At 41.7% G+C, this 20,545-nt stretch overlaps 1 protein-coding gene across 6 annotated transcripts in view; it reads left to right on the top strand.

The window, feature by feature from the left end:
- TNIK (TRAF2 and NCK interacting kinase) overlaps positions 1–20,545 on the top strand; it is a 141,986-nt gene that overhangs the window by 53,853 nt on the left and 67,588 nt on the right. For 4 of the 6 annotated variants that reach the window (XM_026650042.1, XM_026650040.1, XM_026650039.1 and 1 more), the window contains exons 9-12: positions 1,539–1,605; positions 3,113–3,317; positions 18,207–18,317; positions 19,985–20,071. In XM_026650042.1, the coding sequence (XP_026505827.1) occupies positions 1,539–1,605; positions 3,113–3,317; positions 18,207–18,317; positions 19,985–20,071 (470 nt within the window). The remainder of the gene's footprint in view (positions 1–1,538; positions 1,606–3,112; positions 3,318–18,206; positions 18,318–19,984; positions 20,072–20,545) is intronic. The other 2 variants (XM_026650043.1, XM_026650041.1) reach the window with 1 other exon arrangement.

Here is a 20,545-nt window from a genome sequence, read left to right as displayed (position 1 = left end):
AACTTGAAAAAAAAATTCAATCAATACTAATTTGTGTTTGTTTAATTTTTTCACAGGAACAAAAATAATTTCTTGGCCAGATCTAATGTCTATTATTACTTAGCATCTGATCTTGCACCACTGAAGACAATGGGAGTTTTACCCTTCAGTTTCACTAGGAGCAGGATAGGGGCCTAGTGCGCTGTTGTAATGTTGAATCTAAGCACTTTGTGAATGTGTATTTATAATCGAGTACGTACGCACGTATACACACCATGCACACACAGAAGGTGGAACCCACTAAAGTCATGTTTTCTTATGTTATGTTATAAAATGACAACACAAATCATATTTATAAACTGTGCAATGGTCTGTACAAATGAAAACCAAGTCCCTGCCCCAAAGAGCTTACAACAGTGTCGGCTACAGGAATAACCAATTGAAACAAATACATTTTCAATGAACTGACTTAAATCATACAGAGACACAGTTAAGTCTCATAAAAGGAAGACTCAATAGATAAACAAACTTGTTAAAATAATATATTGCCAGTACCAACATTTGAATGTGTACTGTATTCTATTTTTGATCTCAATGGCTGACATTTTTTGTAGAATCCAGCCAATTAACACATCACTATTTCTCTGATTTCTTTTAAGCACTATCATTTTTTCATGCTTAAATGCCATTTCCTGATATTTTTTTCAGTAAAATGAAAACAATAAAGCCAGATTCTCGTGAAGTATTAAATGTATTTAGACTGGCAAATGAAGGTTGTACCCTAGAGATGGAAAATAATTGGATAAATGTGAGCCTTTCTTTTGCTATAATTCTCTTCATCCGATAAAAATTCTACATTTCACTTATATCCCAATAGAAATTGCAGAATGTGGTACAGCACTGTAATTGGGTATTTATGTAGACTCCTTCATTGACTGGAAAATATCAATATGGATATTAATAGGAGAGAGAAAAGTGCATATGTTTAGGGAAAAGGAAGTTTATGCCTTCGGAACAGTATTTAAATCCCAGTTTCACAGGCTTGTTGCTGTAGAATTCTGCCCTGTACCTTAACTTTTGCAAGAGTGTTCCTGAAGTTGAGGTTCAGAAATTGTACTTTACACATTTGTCATCTGTTTAATGTTATATTTTTATTTTACAAAAGGGTGTTGGCAGTTTCTATCTTTACATCAGCATCTTCCTGCTCTGTTGATATAGATCCGTGTTGAGTGTTGAATCGGGAACACTGTATTCAGAATTTAGACTGAAACTCCATCCTTAACTCATCCCATTGTACACGGCATGTCAGACAGCCACTGCACAGTGACTACTGTATACTTAGTCAAAGCTGAATGCATTATGCTTTTGACTGAATTTCCTTGGCTTTGTGGCCCTCATTTAGAATCAGACTTTTGGGGCAAAAAACTTGAGAATATTACTGATTTTCCCAGGATAAAATAAAGGAGGTTTCTATTCTCATACCAGAGCATCTGGGTCTTCAAACAGTAGAAAAACAAATGAGTCCAGTAAAGGGCACTAACATTCATTTATATTCCTAGATGAGACAGAGTATGAATACAGTGGAAGTGAGGAAGAGGAAGAAGAAAATGACTCTGGAGAACCCAGGTAAAAATCAGGTGCTCATTTCTCCCATTGTATCTCTCTGACTGTGTACAAAATTGGTTAGGATTATAGGATTGTATGAGCTAGAGATGGAAAAAGACCAATTTGATCATTGAGTCTATCCCGTGCAAAGGTGGGATATAGTCCCTCTGATAGATGATGCCTGTATATTAAATTGATGCTATGGCTCACCTTGACTAAAAGGCCGAGAAGAAACGATACCTCATTTTCTTTGCGATCTACAATACAGTATGCTAACGCCACAAGGAAGCAGAGGTTCCATATATTATACTATTCACTGGTGGGCATCTGTACACTGAGGGTTTAAAACTGCATTGATCTCTCAGTGATAATTATTTTATTCTATTCTTTCTTAAAAAAAAAACAACCTAGGGTAATAACCGCAGGTGTATTTTCTCTTTCATATGATGGTATGTGGACAGCTGTGTAACTTGTCTGCTTAATCATTGGCCTCAAAATTCATCAATGCCAGGCTGTCAAGGTCATATCAGCAGTATCCACCCCCTAACATATCTGAATTTTTATCCCTAATCTGACCAGTTTTTCAATATACAGATGAACATTTCCATATACTCATTCGGATCCAGCCTCTAAAATTGTTCTTGCAGTTTTTCACATCTTATATACATAAAACTGTATATGCAAGTATATTTGCATAAACAAACCAGATTGTTAGATGGCTAAGTACACAGCTTGCTTAACTAATTTACATGTGTGAAGGAATTTTGCACATGCAAATATTTATGCTCCCAAGAACCTAGATGTGGGAAACTGCATGTGCAAGAATTTAGGTGTGGTAAAATTGTAGGCTCAATTTAAAGACAGTTCTTGACAATGTGGTCCTTTATTTCCAAGTATAGCTCCCTATTTATGTGTAGTTTCTCATCATGAAACCTTTCTGATTGCTTCTTCAAGCTAAACAGTGGTTAAACTTTCTTTTGATGACATTTTTAAGAATCATTGTAATTAGTATCAGGTTATTCCATTGTTTTACTGAGGTAATCTGGTATTTTTATTTCAATGATTCATACTAAATCTGCTTTGTGAACAACTAAATATAGTGCATGCCACTGCAATGGACGGGACTTTGGTTTAGAGACTTAAAAAAACTCCGAGGACGTAAATTACTAGTGAGTTCGTGAACAGTGTGATGACCCTTTCTTCATGTGAGCTATGCCACAAATTCAAGGCTGATCCACCACGAAGCTTGTTGTCTCCTGAAACCCATGTAAAAAATGAGGCAGCAGAACTGCTGCATCTCACCTGGCAAGTCTCTGAGCTGTTCTACCTAGTCCATTTGTGATTCCCTGCTTTCCTTCACTAAATACTGTGCCAGCACTTCCTCCTCCACTTGTTACACAAATACTTTCAATGGCAAAATGCAAAGCCAAAAGAGAAAGGGAGTTAAACATAGATACACATACAGAATTTCTCGGTCGGGAGCATAAACACATGGTTAGAATGCCTCTGATGCTTCTTCCCTGTGAAGTTCCATCCTAAATCTGCCTGGAGAGTCAACACTGAGACGGGATTTCTTGAGGCTTCAGCTAGCAAATAAGGAGCGTTCAGAGGCCCTCCGACGGCAGCAGCTGGAGCAGCAGCAGCGAGAGAATGAAGAGCACAAGCGGCAACTGCTAGCAGAGCGGCAAAAGCGGATTGAGGAGCAGAAGGAGCAGAGGCGAAGGCTAGAGGAGGTAATTACTCAGGGTCATGAAATGGGCTTTTAAATGACACTGTAATGGGTAATATTTTTGTAGCAGAACTAAGATACTGCTCTCAACCTGTTTAAAAGGAGTATGTTCCACCCTTGCTAGGACAAACACTGATAAACCAAAATGCTTTGTTGAACATAAAGCCTGTCCATCCCTGTTCTATGTGTGGTCTTATACTACTCTTCACCAGGCTATCCAAGTGACTATCTCCTCTGAAGTCAATCAGGCTCATTCACTGTAATGAGCCTTCATTATAAGGAACAGAAAAGAGTCCCCAGAAACATTTGTCAAATGTGAGGTTCCACTGTAGATGCATTTTGTTCTAAGGTCTGTCTCACACTAAAGTTTACCATGCCAGATTGGACCAGTGGTCCATCAAATTCATTATCCTTCCTTTTGCGGTGGCCTGTGCCTGATGCTTGAGAGGAAGCTGAAAATCCCCCATAATATCTGCACATGACTGCACTTGAGTCCACCTTAAGCCCTGTTATGCAATGATGTACATGGAAGGGGCAGGGCAAATTCCTTTCTGGCTTCTGCAATGATTAGTTTATGTTCCTAAGCATGGCATTTGATTACCCTGGTCTTAGCACACTAACTACAAACATTTTTGGTCATAAAATTATCCATCCCATTTAGAATACAACAATAGTATTTGACTCTGACTTTGAGTATCAATGAATTTCACAGGCTGAGTACACACCGCATCAAGTAATTCCTTTTGCTTCAAATTGACCAGCCATTAGCTTCATTGAGTGACCCCTTTGTTCTTGTGTTACAGAATGGTTTACGAAGAGTAGAGGGGTTTCACCTGTTTCTATCTTTGACATGGTCTCTCATAAAAAAAACTCATTGTCTGTCTCATCCTGGAGTCATCCCAACTGCCTCATTTAAGAGTCCATACATTAAGAGCAATTAAACTAGCTTTGCAAAGATGTCACTGATAGGAAAAACACTTTGCGGCAAATGGGCTATCAGGGCATCCACCCCATGAATTTGAACTAGCAAGAGTGTCTGTTATATTTAACCTAAATCTCCGTACATTTTCTAGGTTTCCATGCAATGGATAATATACCTCAGGCTAAAAGCTTAGACATGAAAGAATTTCAAGCAGCTGATTATATACGTTGTAAGAGCAGCGAGTGGCTGTTCTTCAAGGTGGTTCTGTTAGCCTCCTTCAGGGCTGTAAACAGCAGAGGGGCAAAGCACAAGCTAAGCATTTTCCAGTCTGGTAGATGTGTCGGTCTGTAACATTGTTAGTGTGCAGCATGTTCTACACTTGATAAATTGCAGGTCAGGTTTTTTCTTTTTTCTCTATACTATTGATGAGTCAAGAGCAGCTTTGAAAAGAGGAATAGGATTCCACACACTAAAAAATCCCTTGTACTATAGTAAGTGATTATTTGAGGACTATCATAAGAGAAGCTGACTCTGCCATTGTGTAAATGGATGTTGCTGCAAGCAATAGAGAAATGGAACAACAGCAGAATAAAAGCAGACACCAGATTAGCTGAAATCCTATAATAAATACAATACTTATTCGACTTGCTAGGGGTATTAATATGCTCCCTTTAAATTGAAACAAATAATTCTCTCTCTTCCCCAAACAGGTTGAATCTAGAGCTCTAATCCCCTTGGCTGGGCTCCACAGGGATCTGTCAATTATACATATAAAATGATGGGGTCTAAATTAGCTGTTACCACTCAAGAAAGAGATCTTGGAGTCATTGTGGATAGTTCTCTGAAAACATCCACTCAATGTGCAGCGGCAGTCAAAAAAGCAAACAGAATGCTGGGAATAATTAAGAAAGGGATAGATAATAGGACAGAAAATATCATGTTGCCTCTATATAAATCCATGGTAAGCCCACATCTTGAATACTGTGTGCAGATGTGGTCGCCCATCTCAAAAAAGATATATTGGAGTTGGAAAAGGTTCAGAAAAGGGCAACAAAAATTATTAGGGGTATGGAGTGGCTTCCATATGAGGAGAGATTAATAAGGGTACGTCTTCACTACCCACCAGATCAGCGGGTAGTGATCGATCTGTTGGGGATCGATTTATCACATCTAGTGTAGTGTAGACACGATAAATTGATCCCCGATCGCTCTGCCATCGACTCTGGAACTTCACCGCTATGAGAGGCGGAAGCGGAGTCGATGGGGGAGCGGCGGCAGTCGATCCCGCGCCGTGAGGACGCGAGGTAAGTTGAACTAAGATACGTCGATTTCAGCTACGCTATTCTTGTAGCTGAAGTTGCGTATCTTAGGTCGATCCCCACCCCCTAGTGTAGACCAGGCCTAAGACTGGAACTTTTCAGCTTGGAAAAGAGACGGCTAAAGGGAGATATGATTGAGGTCTATAAAATCATGTTTGCCAGAAGCTGGGAATGAGCAACAGGGAATGGATCGCTTGATGATTGCCTGTTCTGTTCATTCCCTCTGGGGCACCTGGCACTGGCCACTGTTGGAAGACAGTATACTGGGCTAGATGGATTTTTGGTCTGACCCAGTAGGGCCATTCTTATGTTCTTATCCTGTGAGGGGCTCATTTTATTGGGGCTGAACATGTTGCAAGATCAGGCCTCTAGTTTGTATGTGGCTCTGAATAAGTCACTCCCTTTTCTCTTTCCATTAAAAATCAATGTCACTGCATCCAGCTATTGAAACGAATGCCTTAACTCTGGGTTACTGGAAAAGTACCCTGGGCTGTTCTCTCATTGCCTCCTTTCCAGTCGACATGTCCCTTTAAAATTTTAGGTTTTAAAATGAGAGGGAAATATATTATGAGCCAAAGGGGTTGTGGAGACAGAAGGCTTTCAGCTGTTTTGTCATGCCACACAGTGGAGAAGTGCAGCCCTAATTGAACAGCATCCTCAACCTAAACCCGATTCTGACGTCAACATTTCATTTTGTCTCATGCTCTTATTTCAAATTACTGCTGAATTTTTATAACAGCAACTTTGTGCCTTGCTTCCTCTTATGTCTGAGGCTGTACACACCAACTCTCTGCCCCAGCTCATGTGTTCTCGTAGACCAGACGCAAGAAACTGTGCGTCAAGCAGTGGCTAACCTAGTGTCTGAGGGTATATCTTGTGCTCTCGGTTGGTGTTTTTTAGCAGCAGCAGCATTTGGCTTTGTCAGGAAACTGGTGGTTTTCTCAAGTTGCTGAATAAGAGCGTGTCAGTGAAAACCTCTAGCTGCTGCCATTATGAGTCAAACTAATATGACTGTTTGCAATGTTTTCAGATTTTACAACTGCTGCTGTTTCATAAGTCACTTTGGGTCAAATTTTGAAATGTGGGGGTTATGGGCACTCACAAAAATATCTTCATGTGGACTGGATAATTGCATGTATAAAGAGGTACACAAGAGGTATACTGAAGTACACAAGATGGGGGTGGCGGGGCTGGCAGGTGCACACGGATTTTTTTTTTCCACTGCCACCTTTGGGATCTGCTTGTGAAAGTGGAGTTGCCTATATGGATGAGGATCTCTCTACCAGTTTTATATTGCCACCTCCAACCAATAGTAAGGTTATTAGGGCTTGTCTACATGGGGAATTTATAGGGAAACGAGTGCAGAAATAGCAAGGGGGTGAATATAAAATGCAATAGCTATTCTGCACTCACTCCTTGTGTGGATGCTCTTATTCTGTACTAAGTTTAGAGTAATCCATTTCCAAAGTGGATTACCCTAAACTGCACAAAGGCACTCTTGGTACAGAGTATGAGTTAGTGTGGGGAGCTAGTGTGAAACAGCTATTCAGCAATAGCTATTCCAGGCCTTTTTCCCATGTAGACAAGCCGTTGTTAGTAAGAAGAGAAAAAGCAGTCTTGTTTATTATATTTATTGGCTATTATTTATATGGATGGCAAGAAATCAAGAATTGTTATAGTAAGGATTAGAGTTTTTGAGGGGATGTAAACTCTCGTGCTTCAGGGCATGAGCCAACCTCTAACTAATACGGGTTAGTACAAAACTTTCCCAAGGGCAGGTTATTCCATAATTGCCTGCTGTGGGGTTGCATGCACCTTGCTCTAAAGCAGCTGGCACTGGCTAGATGGACCATTGGTCTTTCCACTCTGGCAATTCCTGTGTTCCTAATTGAGGCATGGTTTGTTTTAACTTTTTATCCAGAGCAGGCAGGTTTCTGGCAATAGATAAATCATCCATAGACTGTGCATTCTGTGTGGTTCTTGCCACTTTAATATCTATATTCTATAATATGTATAGGTAGAATTAGATGTAGGTATACTATGTGTATTCCATAGTTAGGAGGAGGACTTTGTTGTGAGGTCACAGAACTACTCTCGTACTTCCACAGTGGGGGTAACCGGTCCTTTTATGACCATTTATATAGAGGAAGGGGGGAATTCATAGAATCTGTGACCTTGCAATGAAATCACGCCCTAACTATGGCATATACCTGGTCTGTCTGGCCTGTTTATACATATTTCTAGGATGTAGCTGTGAACGTAGTGGAGAATCTCATAGAACATATGTAGAAATCAGGGATGGGAAGACCTGTTAGGTTGGCTTGTCTTTCCCCTTGCAAATTCAGGATCATTCTGTACAATGTCTGTCTTATTCTAGTTTTAAATGTCTCAAACAATAGGGCACCCAGCAGCCCCTCAAGGTGGCCAGCAAGCAGTCCCCTGCCTCAGTTTCCCCCTTCATGGGGCTTCTTCAATAATTCACAAACACTTTGTCCCTTCACAGCCCTTCTCAGGTTCTGGTTTTTACGATCATAACAAATAAAGACAGTTCTCAAGTTCCTCCTCAAGTTCATCCATTTACCCTCTTACCAGCCCACTCCCAGACCTTTCCTGTCTGAAGTCCCAGGTTTCTGTGCTGGAGCCTATTCCCTCCCAGCAGCCTTTGCACTTCACTCTGGTCTCCCTGAGAACTCACGCTCTCTGCAGCTTCCTGCTGCTCTTTATAGGGGAATCAGCTGAACCCTGCTCAGATGCACCTCCTTAATAACTAAGATTGGCTGTCCCCACTGCCCTTAAAGGGGCATGCCACCCCATTACACGCTGCCAACATGGATTTTTACCCTGATATTCAGCTTATACTTTCTCTTCCTTAGGTTCATTTTTCTCACATCTAGTTTTAGCCGCTAGTATCATAAACATTTCCTCTCCATCCCTCGTATGAGTTCCCACAACTTCTCAATGGGCATAATTTATAGAAGGTATACTGGCATGCCATATCCCATTTGCACCTATTCCATTAGCAATGCACATTAAAACAATACATTGTAGCAGAAAAATAGTGAAGTGGGGCTCAGTGAAAACAAAGTTGCATTGCTCTGAGGGAGCTTGGCAAATGGACTCCTTGTCCCTATCTCCCCAACAATTAACTATTATAATTTTCCACTTGAGTTTAATGCTCATGAAAGGGGTCACAGCATGAGACCACGAGACTGAAGTATTTTATCCGCAGAAGAGGGTAGAATCAGTGCCTACATCCTCATAGTGCCCAATATCAGCGTGCCTCAGTCCTGACTGGTGGAACCACCGCAATGGGTGAATGGAAAACTTGGTCTCCATACCCTTTCAAGGATGCCAATTAGTGCCAACTATTGTAATGATCACCTGTCCACCAGGGACTGAGCTGAGAGCACCAAACAGTCACCAAAGGGTAGCAATCACAAGTGCATTGGGTTGGATGTCATTGCCAATCCCTTGAGTTTATTCCCCCAGAAAGTTACTTTAATGTTTGGAATTTGCTCTAGAGAGTAGCGTGCATTACCCCACTGTGGGGACAAGCTCTTGCACAGCAGTAGGGCATTCTTAGTTTGGGCCTGAGGCTGTTCTCACTTACAGCAGTTCTACACTGACTTCCGTTGAGTTACTCCTGGTTTATACGGGTGTAATTAAGAGCAAAATATGCTCTATACTGTTTAAAAGTTTGATTGGAGAGCACTGGGCATGGTCAGTGAAAATGTCTCTTGATTGCAGCTCTCCATCAGCAGATCATTGTAAAAAGAGGAATAGGGGAGCAGATTGAAGATGGAGGCTATTGATATTTCAAAATAAAATAAAATTGGCCTTTAAAACCCAATCTGGGACACACAAACACCCTGAGCCTGTGGTGCTTTTTGGGCTTGTAAGTCAGCCTACCTAGTAGTGTCAGATGTATCAGTGTTTATAGAGAGGGTCCAGACACATAATAAATCCCTATAAAGAAAGCCAAGCTGAATGAATGAATGCGTCAGCTGGAAGTCAGCGCAGTGCCAAAGAGAATGACTTAAAAGTCATTAGTGGACCACAAGCTAAATATGAGTCAACAGTGTGATGCTGTTGCAAAAAAAGCAAACGTGATTCTGGGATGTATTAACAGGTGTGTTGTGAGCAAGACACGAGAAGTCATTCTTCCGCTCTACTCTGCTCTGGTTAGGCCTCAGCTGGAGTATTGTGTCCAGTTCTGGGCACCGCATTTCAAGAAAGATGTGGAGAAATTGGAAAGGGTCCAGAGAAGAGCAACAAGAATGATTAAAGGTCTGGAGAACATGACCTATGAAGGAAGGCTGAAAGAATTGAGTTTGTTTAGTTTGGAAAAGAGAAGACTGAGAGGGGACATGATAGCAGTTTTCAGGTATCTAAAAGGGTGTCATAAGGAGGAGGGAGAAAACTTGTTCACCTTAGCCTCTGAGGATAGAACAAGAAGCAATGGGCTTAAACTGCAGCAAGGGAGGTCTAGGTTGGACATTAGGAAAAAGTTCCTAACTGTCAGGGTGGTTAAACACTGGAATAAATTGCCTAGGGAGGTTGTGGAATCTCCATCTCTGGAGATATTTAAGAGTAGGTTAGATAAATGTCTATCAGGGATGGTCTAGACAGTATTTGGTCCTGCCATGCGGGCAGGGGACTGGACTCGATGACCTCTCGAGGTCCCTTCCAGTCCTAGAATCTATGAATCTATGAATCTATGAAAAAAGGATGCTATGCTTGTGCTTCTAAAATGCAATATGGTTGCTTATGTCATAGAATTATATTAATTAGAGATGGGAAAGGCCTGTCAGGGTATCTAGCCCATCTTCCTGTCATTTTCTATTGCTTTGTCCTGTCTAGTTTTAAATAGCCCAAGACATGGAATTTCCAACATTTCACCTAGCGATGGCCTCTTCCCCCACCTAATAGAGCTCACCATACAGAAATCCTTCTTCAGCATTTCTTTCCTTGATGTCATCCCATCACTTGTATGATGATCCCTCCTTTGGTGATCCTAAATCAGGGGTTCTTCAACTTTTTCATAGGGTAGACCACAGCTCAGTAGGAAGACTTGCTCATGGATACGTCCTCCCACTCACAATCTCATGACATCCCTGTGACACAGACAGTAAATGTGCTTATGGAAAAAGTAAAATCAAGGAAGTTTTGAATGTTGTTAGTGATCTTTTAATGCAGCTCAGTTGATGAAACTAAAGAGGAGAGCCAGCTCTCTACAAGCCTTCAACAAGAGCTTTGAGAACTTCTGTTCATACCTGTCAAACACTTGGAGATATCCCCTTTGGTCATCAATTAACCAACCTACACATATTTTATTCTTTTAGGCTGAGATTTTCAAAGCCATCTAGGAGATTTAGGTGCACAATCATTTCAGTGAAAATTGTGCATCTAAATCCACTAGGCAGATGGGAAAATCTCAGCATTAGTCTTCACAGTTTCTGTGGTAGTTCTATGACATCCCTCTCACTTGGTCCACATCCTTCTGGCACTGAGGTGAACTCATTATTCTAGGAATGGCCACCCCAGAGCTGAATATCCTCAAACCTGCATTCTGCCAGGAATACCTGACTTCAGTTTTGATCATGGGAAAATGACAGCAGTGAGAGGAGTGGGGTGACATGCATAGCAAGCAGTGTGATTTGGATTTGGAAAGCCTATAAAGAGGAGGGAAGAAAAGCAGTGCCACAGAAAGGAACCACCGCCTAATATCTTCTACAGCTTGACCAATATTGGTTGAGGGAATGAGTCCTGTCCTTCCTTAACTATTTAGCATCAAAACAGTATTTGAAAAATTGCTTGGAATTTTAGCTTGAATGTGGCTGAATATGCAGATTTCTCTCTCTCTCTCTCTCTCTCTCTCTCTCTCACACACACACACACACACACACACACACACACACACACACACACACACACACACACACACACACACTCTACAGTGTGTCCTGAAACTGGCTTAATGAGGTCTTCTTAATGGAAGGATCCATCCCTTTGAGTAAAAGAAACCTGTGATAGTATGTTATTAACTTTTAAAAGGATTTAGTGACACTTACAGCCAGAGCCTTTTGACTCTGAAAGTAATTAAAGTTCAAATGATGCCCCAGGGAGACAGAAATGCTATAGCTATGTTGGCAGGATTCCATCCTACAGGGGTGTGCACTGAGATCACAGGTGCCACTTAACTTTTCACATTTGTTGACTGTATTCGAAGCAGTGTGTCAGATTCTGTTCTCCGTTACACAGCTGCAACTTCCAAGACAATGGAAATCGGAACAGTGTAAATGAGAGCAGAATTTGGTCCAAAGTCTTGTTCTTCTGGGAGCAAAATAAGCAGGTGCTGAAAATACAAGAGAATTCAAGAAATGAGGGTCATCCTCTTTTTATTTTATTGCTACAGAAAGTTTGGCACATGAATCCAAAACAGGTCCGAGATTTAATCGCAAAAAGAGATAAGTGAAAGACAAAAGAATATCAAAGCTGAATAACATCAAAGAAAATATTTGTATGGTAAAGAGTTGCTTAGCTGGCTTGAACACCTTTTGACTTTTCCCCTCTATTGTCACTAAAAGATAGTTGTCTGATAACCCCCGTAGGCTTATCAACAGGCATTGAACCCAGGATTTTCAGCACCAAGGCTCAGACCTCTGCCATTCCAACTAGCAGCTCAGCTGAATCAGTGCAAACTGAATCAGTCTCCTCAGTGCAGGCTAACCAGTAGAAGGGGACAACATAGATGCTGGAACTAGGGTTCTTACCACACCCCCTGGCTTGACGTAGTAATAACAACCCAAATACATGGTTTCTGCCTTCAGCACCCCTACGATAAACATTGTTCCCGCACCACTGGGGACAGACACATTTAGCCAATGTTTTATGTAGCCACATTCCTGTGCAATGTTTGTAGCTTTCTTTTCTTCTTCTAGGCAGAAAAGGTAAAGGTCAAATCTTTACAGTGAATACGTGAGACAAATCCGAGTGCCTTGTTGTATATAGATGAACTTTCATTCAGTGCCGTTTTAGGGCCCAGATCCTCAGCTGATAAAAATTTCTGTAGCACCGCTATTTATTTATCTAAATATAAATGAAAAGCACAGAAGAGCATCCATTCCACACTCTGGGAGCAATTGACAAACTCATGCATATGAACCCCAGCAGTCACCCACTCATAGATGTATACCAGCTATGACTCTGTCCATCAGCATTTTCTTTTGCAGGAGCAAGAAACAAATGACTTGTATAGATTAGGAGAATGTTCACTAATGCAACTGCATCCATGCAAACCCTTAATGTAGAAACATGGCACCACTGCCGCTTACAAGGTCAGTCATGCTGCAGCTACACATCTATGCTGGTTTTGCACCTGGCTAGTTACACCACTACCAAACCCTTCATATAGACAGGGCCATTGTTTTCATGCATTCAGATGTCAAGGTGGTGATTTATCCTTTGCATTATTAGTTTAATGAAGTTAAAACCTGGGATAGGTGTGCAATCCATGCAGAATTCTTTCACTTTTACTTAAGTCACCTTTACTTAACGTCCTCTTACCATTACCTTTGCTTTGTCTTTAAAAGCTTGCAAAGCTTATACTTTGAGCCTTCTGGTGTAGGGAGGCTGTCATAGAAAATAGGGTCCTTTAAGCTAACCATGATGTTCCCAGACTAAAGTTCCAACTCCCATTCAATGCATACAGAACCCTTATTCACAATAATGGGAAATACCTAACTGGCCCATACATTAATGGGAAATATCTATCTGTGTTCCAATGCTTGACCCATCTAAATAGATGGTATTTCAGGCGTGTTTCCTTTTTCACTGGTGGCCTAGCAAGATAGCATATCGCAAAGACACTGCCACTTAGAATATGTGTTTCCATTTGTTACTTGGAATTCCCCTTCTTCCTGTCTGGTGACTCATATTTACATTTGGTAGCGGCAGTTGAATTTTTCCCAAGAGCTGCTTCTTACGAACATTATTGCCTTTCAGAATTAGCCTGCAGTTTGTGCCATGGTTCTAACCTTCTATGACTCAGTTATACTTCCTGTTCCCAAGTGTGTCTAGTTTAGCAGAGTGAACTGTTATTCTTTTGAAGTCATCCTTTCATGCCAGGCCTCAGAGGACCTTCCCAGTAGTGTCTTTGCCTTCATTTGGCTCCCACCATCAATATTTAAAACCTGTCATTTCTAATGCTGTATAAATAGGATCTCATTGTGTCTTGCCAAAAAGCTGCATGTAGCCTCACCTGTGAAGCTATATAAATACACTCACAATTAATTGGTAGTCTTTGCTTGTATGAATAAAAGGTCTGTATAGTGTGAACATATACAATAGACCCAGGGCTTAGGAAAGCATTATCACATGGCAGGGGGGGAAAAGAGAAGATGGACAGATGGAGGAGAAAAGGAGACAAATAAAAAAGCATCTTCTAATCTTTTGCTGCCATTTTCTGTCATGTTCCTGCTGCTCTGAATCCCTGATTGAGAGGAACCTCTGTTTCAGTCATTCCAACATCATCGATTCAGCACAGCCAGAGCCCGTGAAATTGGCAGCTGCATAGGCAGGGGTAGATGAGAAAACAATGCAGTGCTGGAATCTTCACCCACTCTGTCATGCTTCCAGGTCATCTCCGAATGCCTGCTGGCTGTAGAAGCAGAGCAGTGAGTTGAAGCAATTCCAGCACCTCAGGAGACTGAGTCTTCTGCTAATTCATAGTATCTATGGTGAAATGGCCTTTAATTCACTCAGCTGTTAGCTGCAGTCGGTCATAATGTGACCTGACAAATGACTATCATGCTGGCAGGAAGGCATGCAGTAGCTCGGTATTCTCAGTCTAGATTCCCAAACATATTTTAGCTTCATCATATCAGTCTGAAGAGCCAGGCGTTACTTATTTTATTATGTTGATGTGTTATTAAAATAACAGTGCAATATTATAGCTTAGCACTCAGTAGTTATTTGGAAGTTCAGATTAGTATATCCAGTTAGTTGTCAAATGGGGTGTTCTATACAGAGCATTTTCATGAGTGTGTGTGTGTGTGTGTGTGTGTGTGTGTAAATATATATGGTGTGTCTGTGCACACATGTAATGACAATGACCTCCATTGATAGAGAGATTTCATCAGAAGGACATTTTAGAGTGTCAGATTGAGAACTCAAGAGTTAGGAACTCCCATAAATTATGGCCGCTGCTGCAGGGTTAATTCAGCCATGACCTGTGTATTTTATAGTATAGATTTCCACAACAGAAACAGTCATATGGATTCAAAAAAGAATACAAATATATAAGATAACACACACACATCGATAAAATATTAAATAAAACGTGGATAATGTGACTATGTTTACACTGTGACATTTGTGCTTTCTGAACCCTACAGTTGTAAATAGTTTTACAAAAATGTAATTTTCCTGCTCTGAGCAGGGTTAATAACACTGGTAAAAATGCCAGTGGTCGACCAACACTAACTTTCCCACCACTGCTATCATTAGAGCTGCATTGGAACTAGAATAACGATGGGAGATTTCCCCAAAATACAGCCAAATACCCATTCCCATCCATGTCACTAATAGTGTATATCTACACTGCAGATGTGCAGGTGTGGTTGCAGCTCAGGTAGGCATACACAGGCTAGCTTTAATCTAGGTAGCACAGCTAAAAATAGACATGAAGATGTGGCAGTATCAGCTGTGTAACCCCATCCGGTCACCCTGGGTATCTATTCCCTTTGCTAACCACCATGAAACTTACTCCAGCAGGTTTTCACTGCTATTTTTAGCTCTTGTAGCTACATGAAAGCTAGCGTGGGTGTGCCTACCCAAGCTGCAACACACCTAAGACTGCAGTGCAGACCTACCTAATGAGACCCGTGTCTTTAAGGTGAAAGGCCCTTTCAGAGTGACCAAGTGACCATGAGTCTATTGTACTGCACCATGTGATACATTTTTTAAAATTCTTAAATACAGCATGTGCACAATGACAATTTTTAATACATCCATTATTTTCCCAAAATAGATCAGCTCCATAGGAGCCATTGTAATGCACATGATTTGCCTAATATATTGCAGTACAGAACATTGCTTACCCACCTAGCCACGACAGGGCCCAGAGTAACTGTATCTGCAGTGGCAGAGATGTCTGACTGAAAAAAATGCACGTAATTTCTGAAGTGTGTGTGTATTGGCACCTTATTACAGCTGTGTGTTACTGCACTGGAACCTATGGAGTTCCCACAGACTCAAAGGTCCCTATTAGCCAATATTTGCACGCTACTGTCCTCTGGTGGTCAATCTGTCACACTATCCACTGAATTGATGTTTTTGCATAATGTGGATAGAAAACAGGCAGATAACATACAGGTGTGTCTATTGCTTTTGGGTCCTGTTTCTTAGCCTATCCCTCTCTTATAGGTCATACCCCTAAGAAACTCCTAGTGGAAGCAGTGTTGTCTAGCATTTTTGTTTTACGCCACTCTGAGCAGAGTAGCCCAGCACCAACCATCTTTCTATTATTTGTTTGCCAGAGTAGCTCAAATATCTTGGGCCTGAATCTCTTCTGGCACAGATGAAAATCAGGATTAAGTCAGTGGATTTACATTGGAGTAAGACTAGTATAAAGGCAAGGAGAAACATGCTTTTTGGCCTGGTCCACACTAACCCCCCACTTCGGACTAAGGTACGCAAATTCAACTACGTTAATAACGTAGCTGAATTCGAAGTACCTTAGTCCGAACTTACCGCGGGTCCAGACGCTGCAGGCAGGCTCCCCCGTCGATGCCACGTACTCCTCTCGCTGAGCTGGAGTACCGGCGTCGACGGCAAGCACTTCCAGGATCGATCCAGGATCGATTTATCGTGTCTAGACAAGACGCGATAAATCGATCCCAGAAGATTGATCGCTTACATCCGGACCAGGAAGTAAGTATAGACGTACCCTTTAACTCTAAAGCTTATTTAGTCTCAGATTCATAGTTACCTCCCCGCCACACCCCAGCCAGATCACCTCAAGTTGAGTGAACTCTTCATAACTCTACTTGAACAAGTCACTCCCATCAATTAAGGCATAACCAGGTGTTTCGGTTGGTGGGAGCTGGCACTCTTCCCTCAGATTCAGGACTGAACTAGTGCCCCAGCAAGATGTTATGTAAGTGGTGAAGGTATCTGTAAGCTTGAATGGGGGTGTAAGTAGGGCAAGATGCACTTTTCCCCCAGTAGAAAGGCACGTGTATGGTAGATAAAACGGTAAGCAGTGGCACAAGTTGAGAAGGTTGGGAAATGCATTTTGAACAGCGCAGCAGAAAGTGAAAGCCAGCCAGCTTTGTATGTGGAGGTGGCTGAACCAGTTAAGCCCATTGCTAATTAATTATTTTACACTTTTTCGTTTCTGTCTTGGAGCACATTGGGCACATTGTCAGCACATCTCGCCCTTCGCCGCGATCGATATTGCATATGCACTGCATGTAGGACCTGAGTGGCATGTAATTAGAAAACCATATTGATTTCCAGGAAAGAGGTTGCAAACATGCAGATCTTCCACATAAAAAAGCAGTTTGATCTTCAAATGACTTGATTAAAAGCTTTATTTTCCTTAGTAAACAAGATAACTTGGTGAAAAAAGACCATGCAAAAGGTCTGATCCTGTCAGCATAATAGGCAAGCATTACCTTCTCAGTGAGTAGTCCCATTCACTCCAGTAAGACTCCTCTTATGTCTCAGGATCAGGCCCCCCACATGATTCTTATTTATTTATAAAGTGCAGCAATATGGCCGCTATATTTGTTTGCTTTTGAAAGTGGGTGGGAGCAGTGCACTTGTGTTCGATGAAGCTGCTGTTTTGTCCTGTGTGCGGCACTGCTCAGGCGAGGACTGTGGGTGGATGTCTGTCAGCACTAAACTGCCTTTGTCTAACTCTTTTGTTGGTGACCAGTGTGGTTGCAGACGCAGACAGCCTCTGAATTGCAGCTGTTGTCTGCAAAGCATACAGAAGAGATCGTGGTGCATCCAAACCCATCCCTCTAGCCTTTCAGAGCTCAGACATCAGCCCTTCTGTGAAATGGCAGTGAGCTGGAAGAGCATTTCTTCTCACACAAAGCTCACCAAGCACCCCATTCTTGCCAATATGAGCAACATCCATGCTGCCATACAGTTTTGGCTGAGTATGCAACCAAGGATATGTTTGCCTCATTAGGCTTGCTGACAAAATACAGCAGCCTGCTCTGTCACACACTTTCTGCCTCCATCCTGTCCTTGTGTTTCTGCCGTACTCTGAAATGTCATGATTTTGGCAGCAATCAGTGTCACTTTTTTAATATTTGTACTTACATGTTCAGGACCCAGCTACTCTCAGTTACACATGTTCACAAGATCTGTTGAATTCACTGGGAGTCATGCATGCAACCGAGAGGATAACAGAGCCCCTTGTTTTTTGCATAGGACAAATGCAGTAGTGGGAAAAGTTCACACCCAATTTTGCAGGCCTTTCTGAAAATCCAGCCTTTACATACCCTCACCATGTAAAATGGCTTCAGAAAAGCATGGACAAGAATGTTTTTCTTAAGTGACGTAGAGAACTTCTGCCTGCTTTTTATTTGCATTTGCAAATACCTTAATAGTTTACCTAGGTTTTTTGTGCCCATAGCAGCAGAGAAGAGAGAAGGAGATGAGGAAGCAGCAGGAAAGAGAGCAGAGGCGGCATTATGAGGAGCAGATGCGCCGAGAGGAAGAGAGGAGGCGTGCAGAGCACGAGCAGGTAAATCTGCAGAGGATTCTGGGTGAATCAGTCCCCAACATCGAAGGCTGAATTCTGAGGTCAAAATTGCTTCCCCTTGGGATTATTGTCTATTGTGATATATTTTAGTTCTTTGCAAGCAGTGGTAAATTACAATTCATTTAATAAGTTAAAAGCAAATCTACTTATTTCTCTCACATTTGATCACTTTCATCACTAAAGAGTAAATTGCTTAATTGCTAACCCCCTGTTTATTGCTTTTCACTGTATTAATTCCCTTCTATCTGTTGGCCAGCAATTCTGGGGCCACTTAATATACATTTTCCCACTCCCACACTCCCTATATAAAGCTTTTGTTTACTACTGTCTCTAGTACTTTACCTTGGTTCCCAACAAAACTGGTCCCTCCTCTGCCTGAATTGACCTCTTTATAGCGCTCAGAACACGTGGCTTCTCAGGATAGTAGGGTAAAAAGAGTAGAGGAAAATATATAAAAAGAGTAGAGGTGCTGATTTGTCATTGCCAGCTTTAGAATGGGGTTTGCTTAACGCTTGACCCTCATCCCCACTCATGAAAATAAGATGAATATCACAGTCCTGAGGCTATCCCGTTGAGCAACATTTTGCATAATTCATAGTAGCCATAGAACTTTTTAGCTTTTCTGATAACACTACAGAACTTACAAAGGTGCTTTACATCTTCAAGACGCTGTATAAGCACTAAAGACCTTGTCCTGTTCAAGAACCGTGTGTGAAATTCCCATTGCCTTCCTTGGAACTACCATCGCCTACACTGGAGTGTTCCATGAGCAAGACCTTAAGGGATTGTCCCCTAACTAATGAAGGCTTGCAATGCCACTTCAGGGTTGGGAATACTTGTCTATACTACCAATGCTTTGCTGGTATAGCTATACCAGCAAAGCTCCCTGGTGTAGATTCAACTCATGCCAACAGAAGCAGTTTTTCTGCCAGCATAGTTACACTACCTCCTCAGACGACATTAGCTATGCTGACACTGTCAGCATAGCTGCGTCTACAATAGGGATTTTGCTGGCATAGCTATGCCTGCTAAGGGGTATAGTTTTCTGAGACATAGCTACGCCGACAAAACTTGGTAGTGTAGACCTGGCCTTATGTTACATCCTACAGATAAGGAAAGTGAAAGGACAGAGGTGGAGATTTTCAAAGGCCTAAAGGAATCACTTTTTTGTTCTGCCCACTTAAAACCATTTCCCTTCCTCTGCTCATATGGAAGAGACTAATTTATTTAAAAAAAAAAAACACCCTTCAAGGTCCAAATTCTGAACTCACTTACCCCAGTGTAATTCCAAAGTACTTGCATAGTCTGTAATGGAGTTAATCTCTATTTATATTGGAGTAACTCAGAACAAAATGTTGCCCTCAAATTATAGCTGTGTCTTTTACTTTTTTTCAATACAGTAGAATGTAAAGCTTGTGTCATTTCAATCAGCTACAGGCAGGTGAAATTCTCAGTGTTTTCAGTTTAAATTAATGGACTTTGTGTTCTTTTGCAGTTGAATCTCTCTGTGTTTGAGCCAGGGTCCCCTTAGTGTTTCTGCCATTTCTATCCTTCATGCAGCAGCTCCTTCCTCTGTGGAATTACTGGCTCTTTTTCTCTTCTCTCTTTCCCCACCCCTTCACCCTGATCCCTGCTGCCCATGTCTCCAGGAGTACATCAGGCGACAGTTAGAGGAGGAGCAGAGACAGTTAGAGATCCTGCAGCAGCAGTTACTGCAGGAACAAGCTCTACTTCTGGTAATGGGGAGACCACATCCCTGCTTACCCGCTTTCTGTTTGTAGTGTGCCTGTCTGTGTGTGCCTGTGTGTCCCCATGCCCTCTGAATGGCTAGTATAATGAGTCGGGCTATGTAGGTAACTTGCATACAATCACCTGCTGCGCGGATTTAATTAAACCCATAAACCTCGTAACCACACAATTCTCCAAGACTCCACTCTGCTAAGAATAACATGCTGAGGTTTTTGTTTCATAAATGCAAATGGAGCCGCGCTCCGAATTCTTGTATTTTTTTCCTCTCAATTCCGTGACCTCTCACTGATTCGATATCCTTGCTGCGAGCTCCTTTCTCACTCAGTCTGTCTCTGTAATGTTGGCATGCTTTTGGCTTCATTAGAAGTGCAGGCCGCTTCTCAGCCCCACTGTGTTTATTGCAGAGTAATTTTTAAGGCCGTTAGCAGCGTACTGGAATACAATCAAACTGAAATGTACTT

Source organism: Terrapene carolina, unplaced genomic scaffold (assembly GCF_002925995.2).
Source record: "Terrapene carolina triunguis isolate 2854851 unplaced genomic scaffold, T_m_triunguis-2.0 Scaffold88, whole genome shotgun sequence".
NCBI lineage: Eukaryota > Metazoa > Chordata > Testudines > Emydidae > Terrapene > Terrapene triunguis.
Note: the sequence above shows the minus strand (reverse complement) of the source record. Positions and strands in the feature narration are given on the sequence as shown.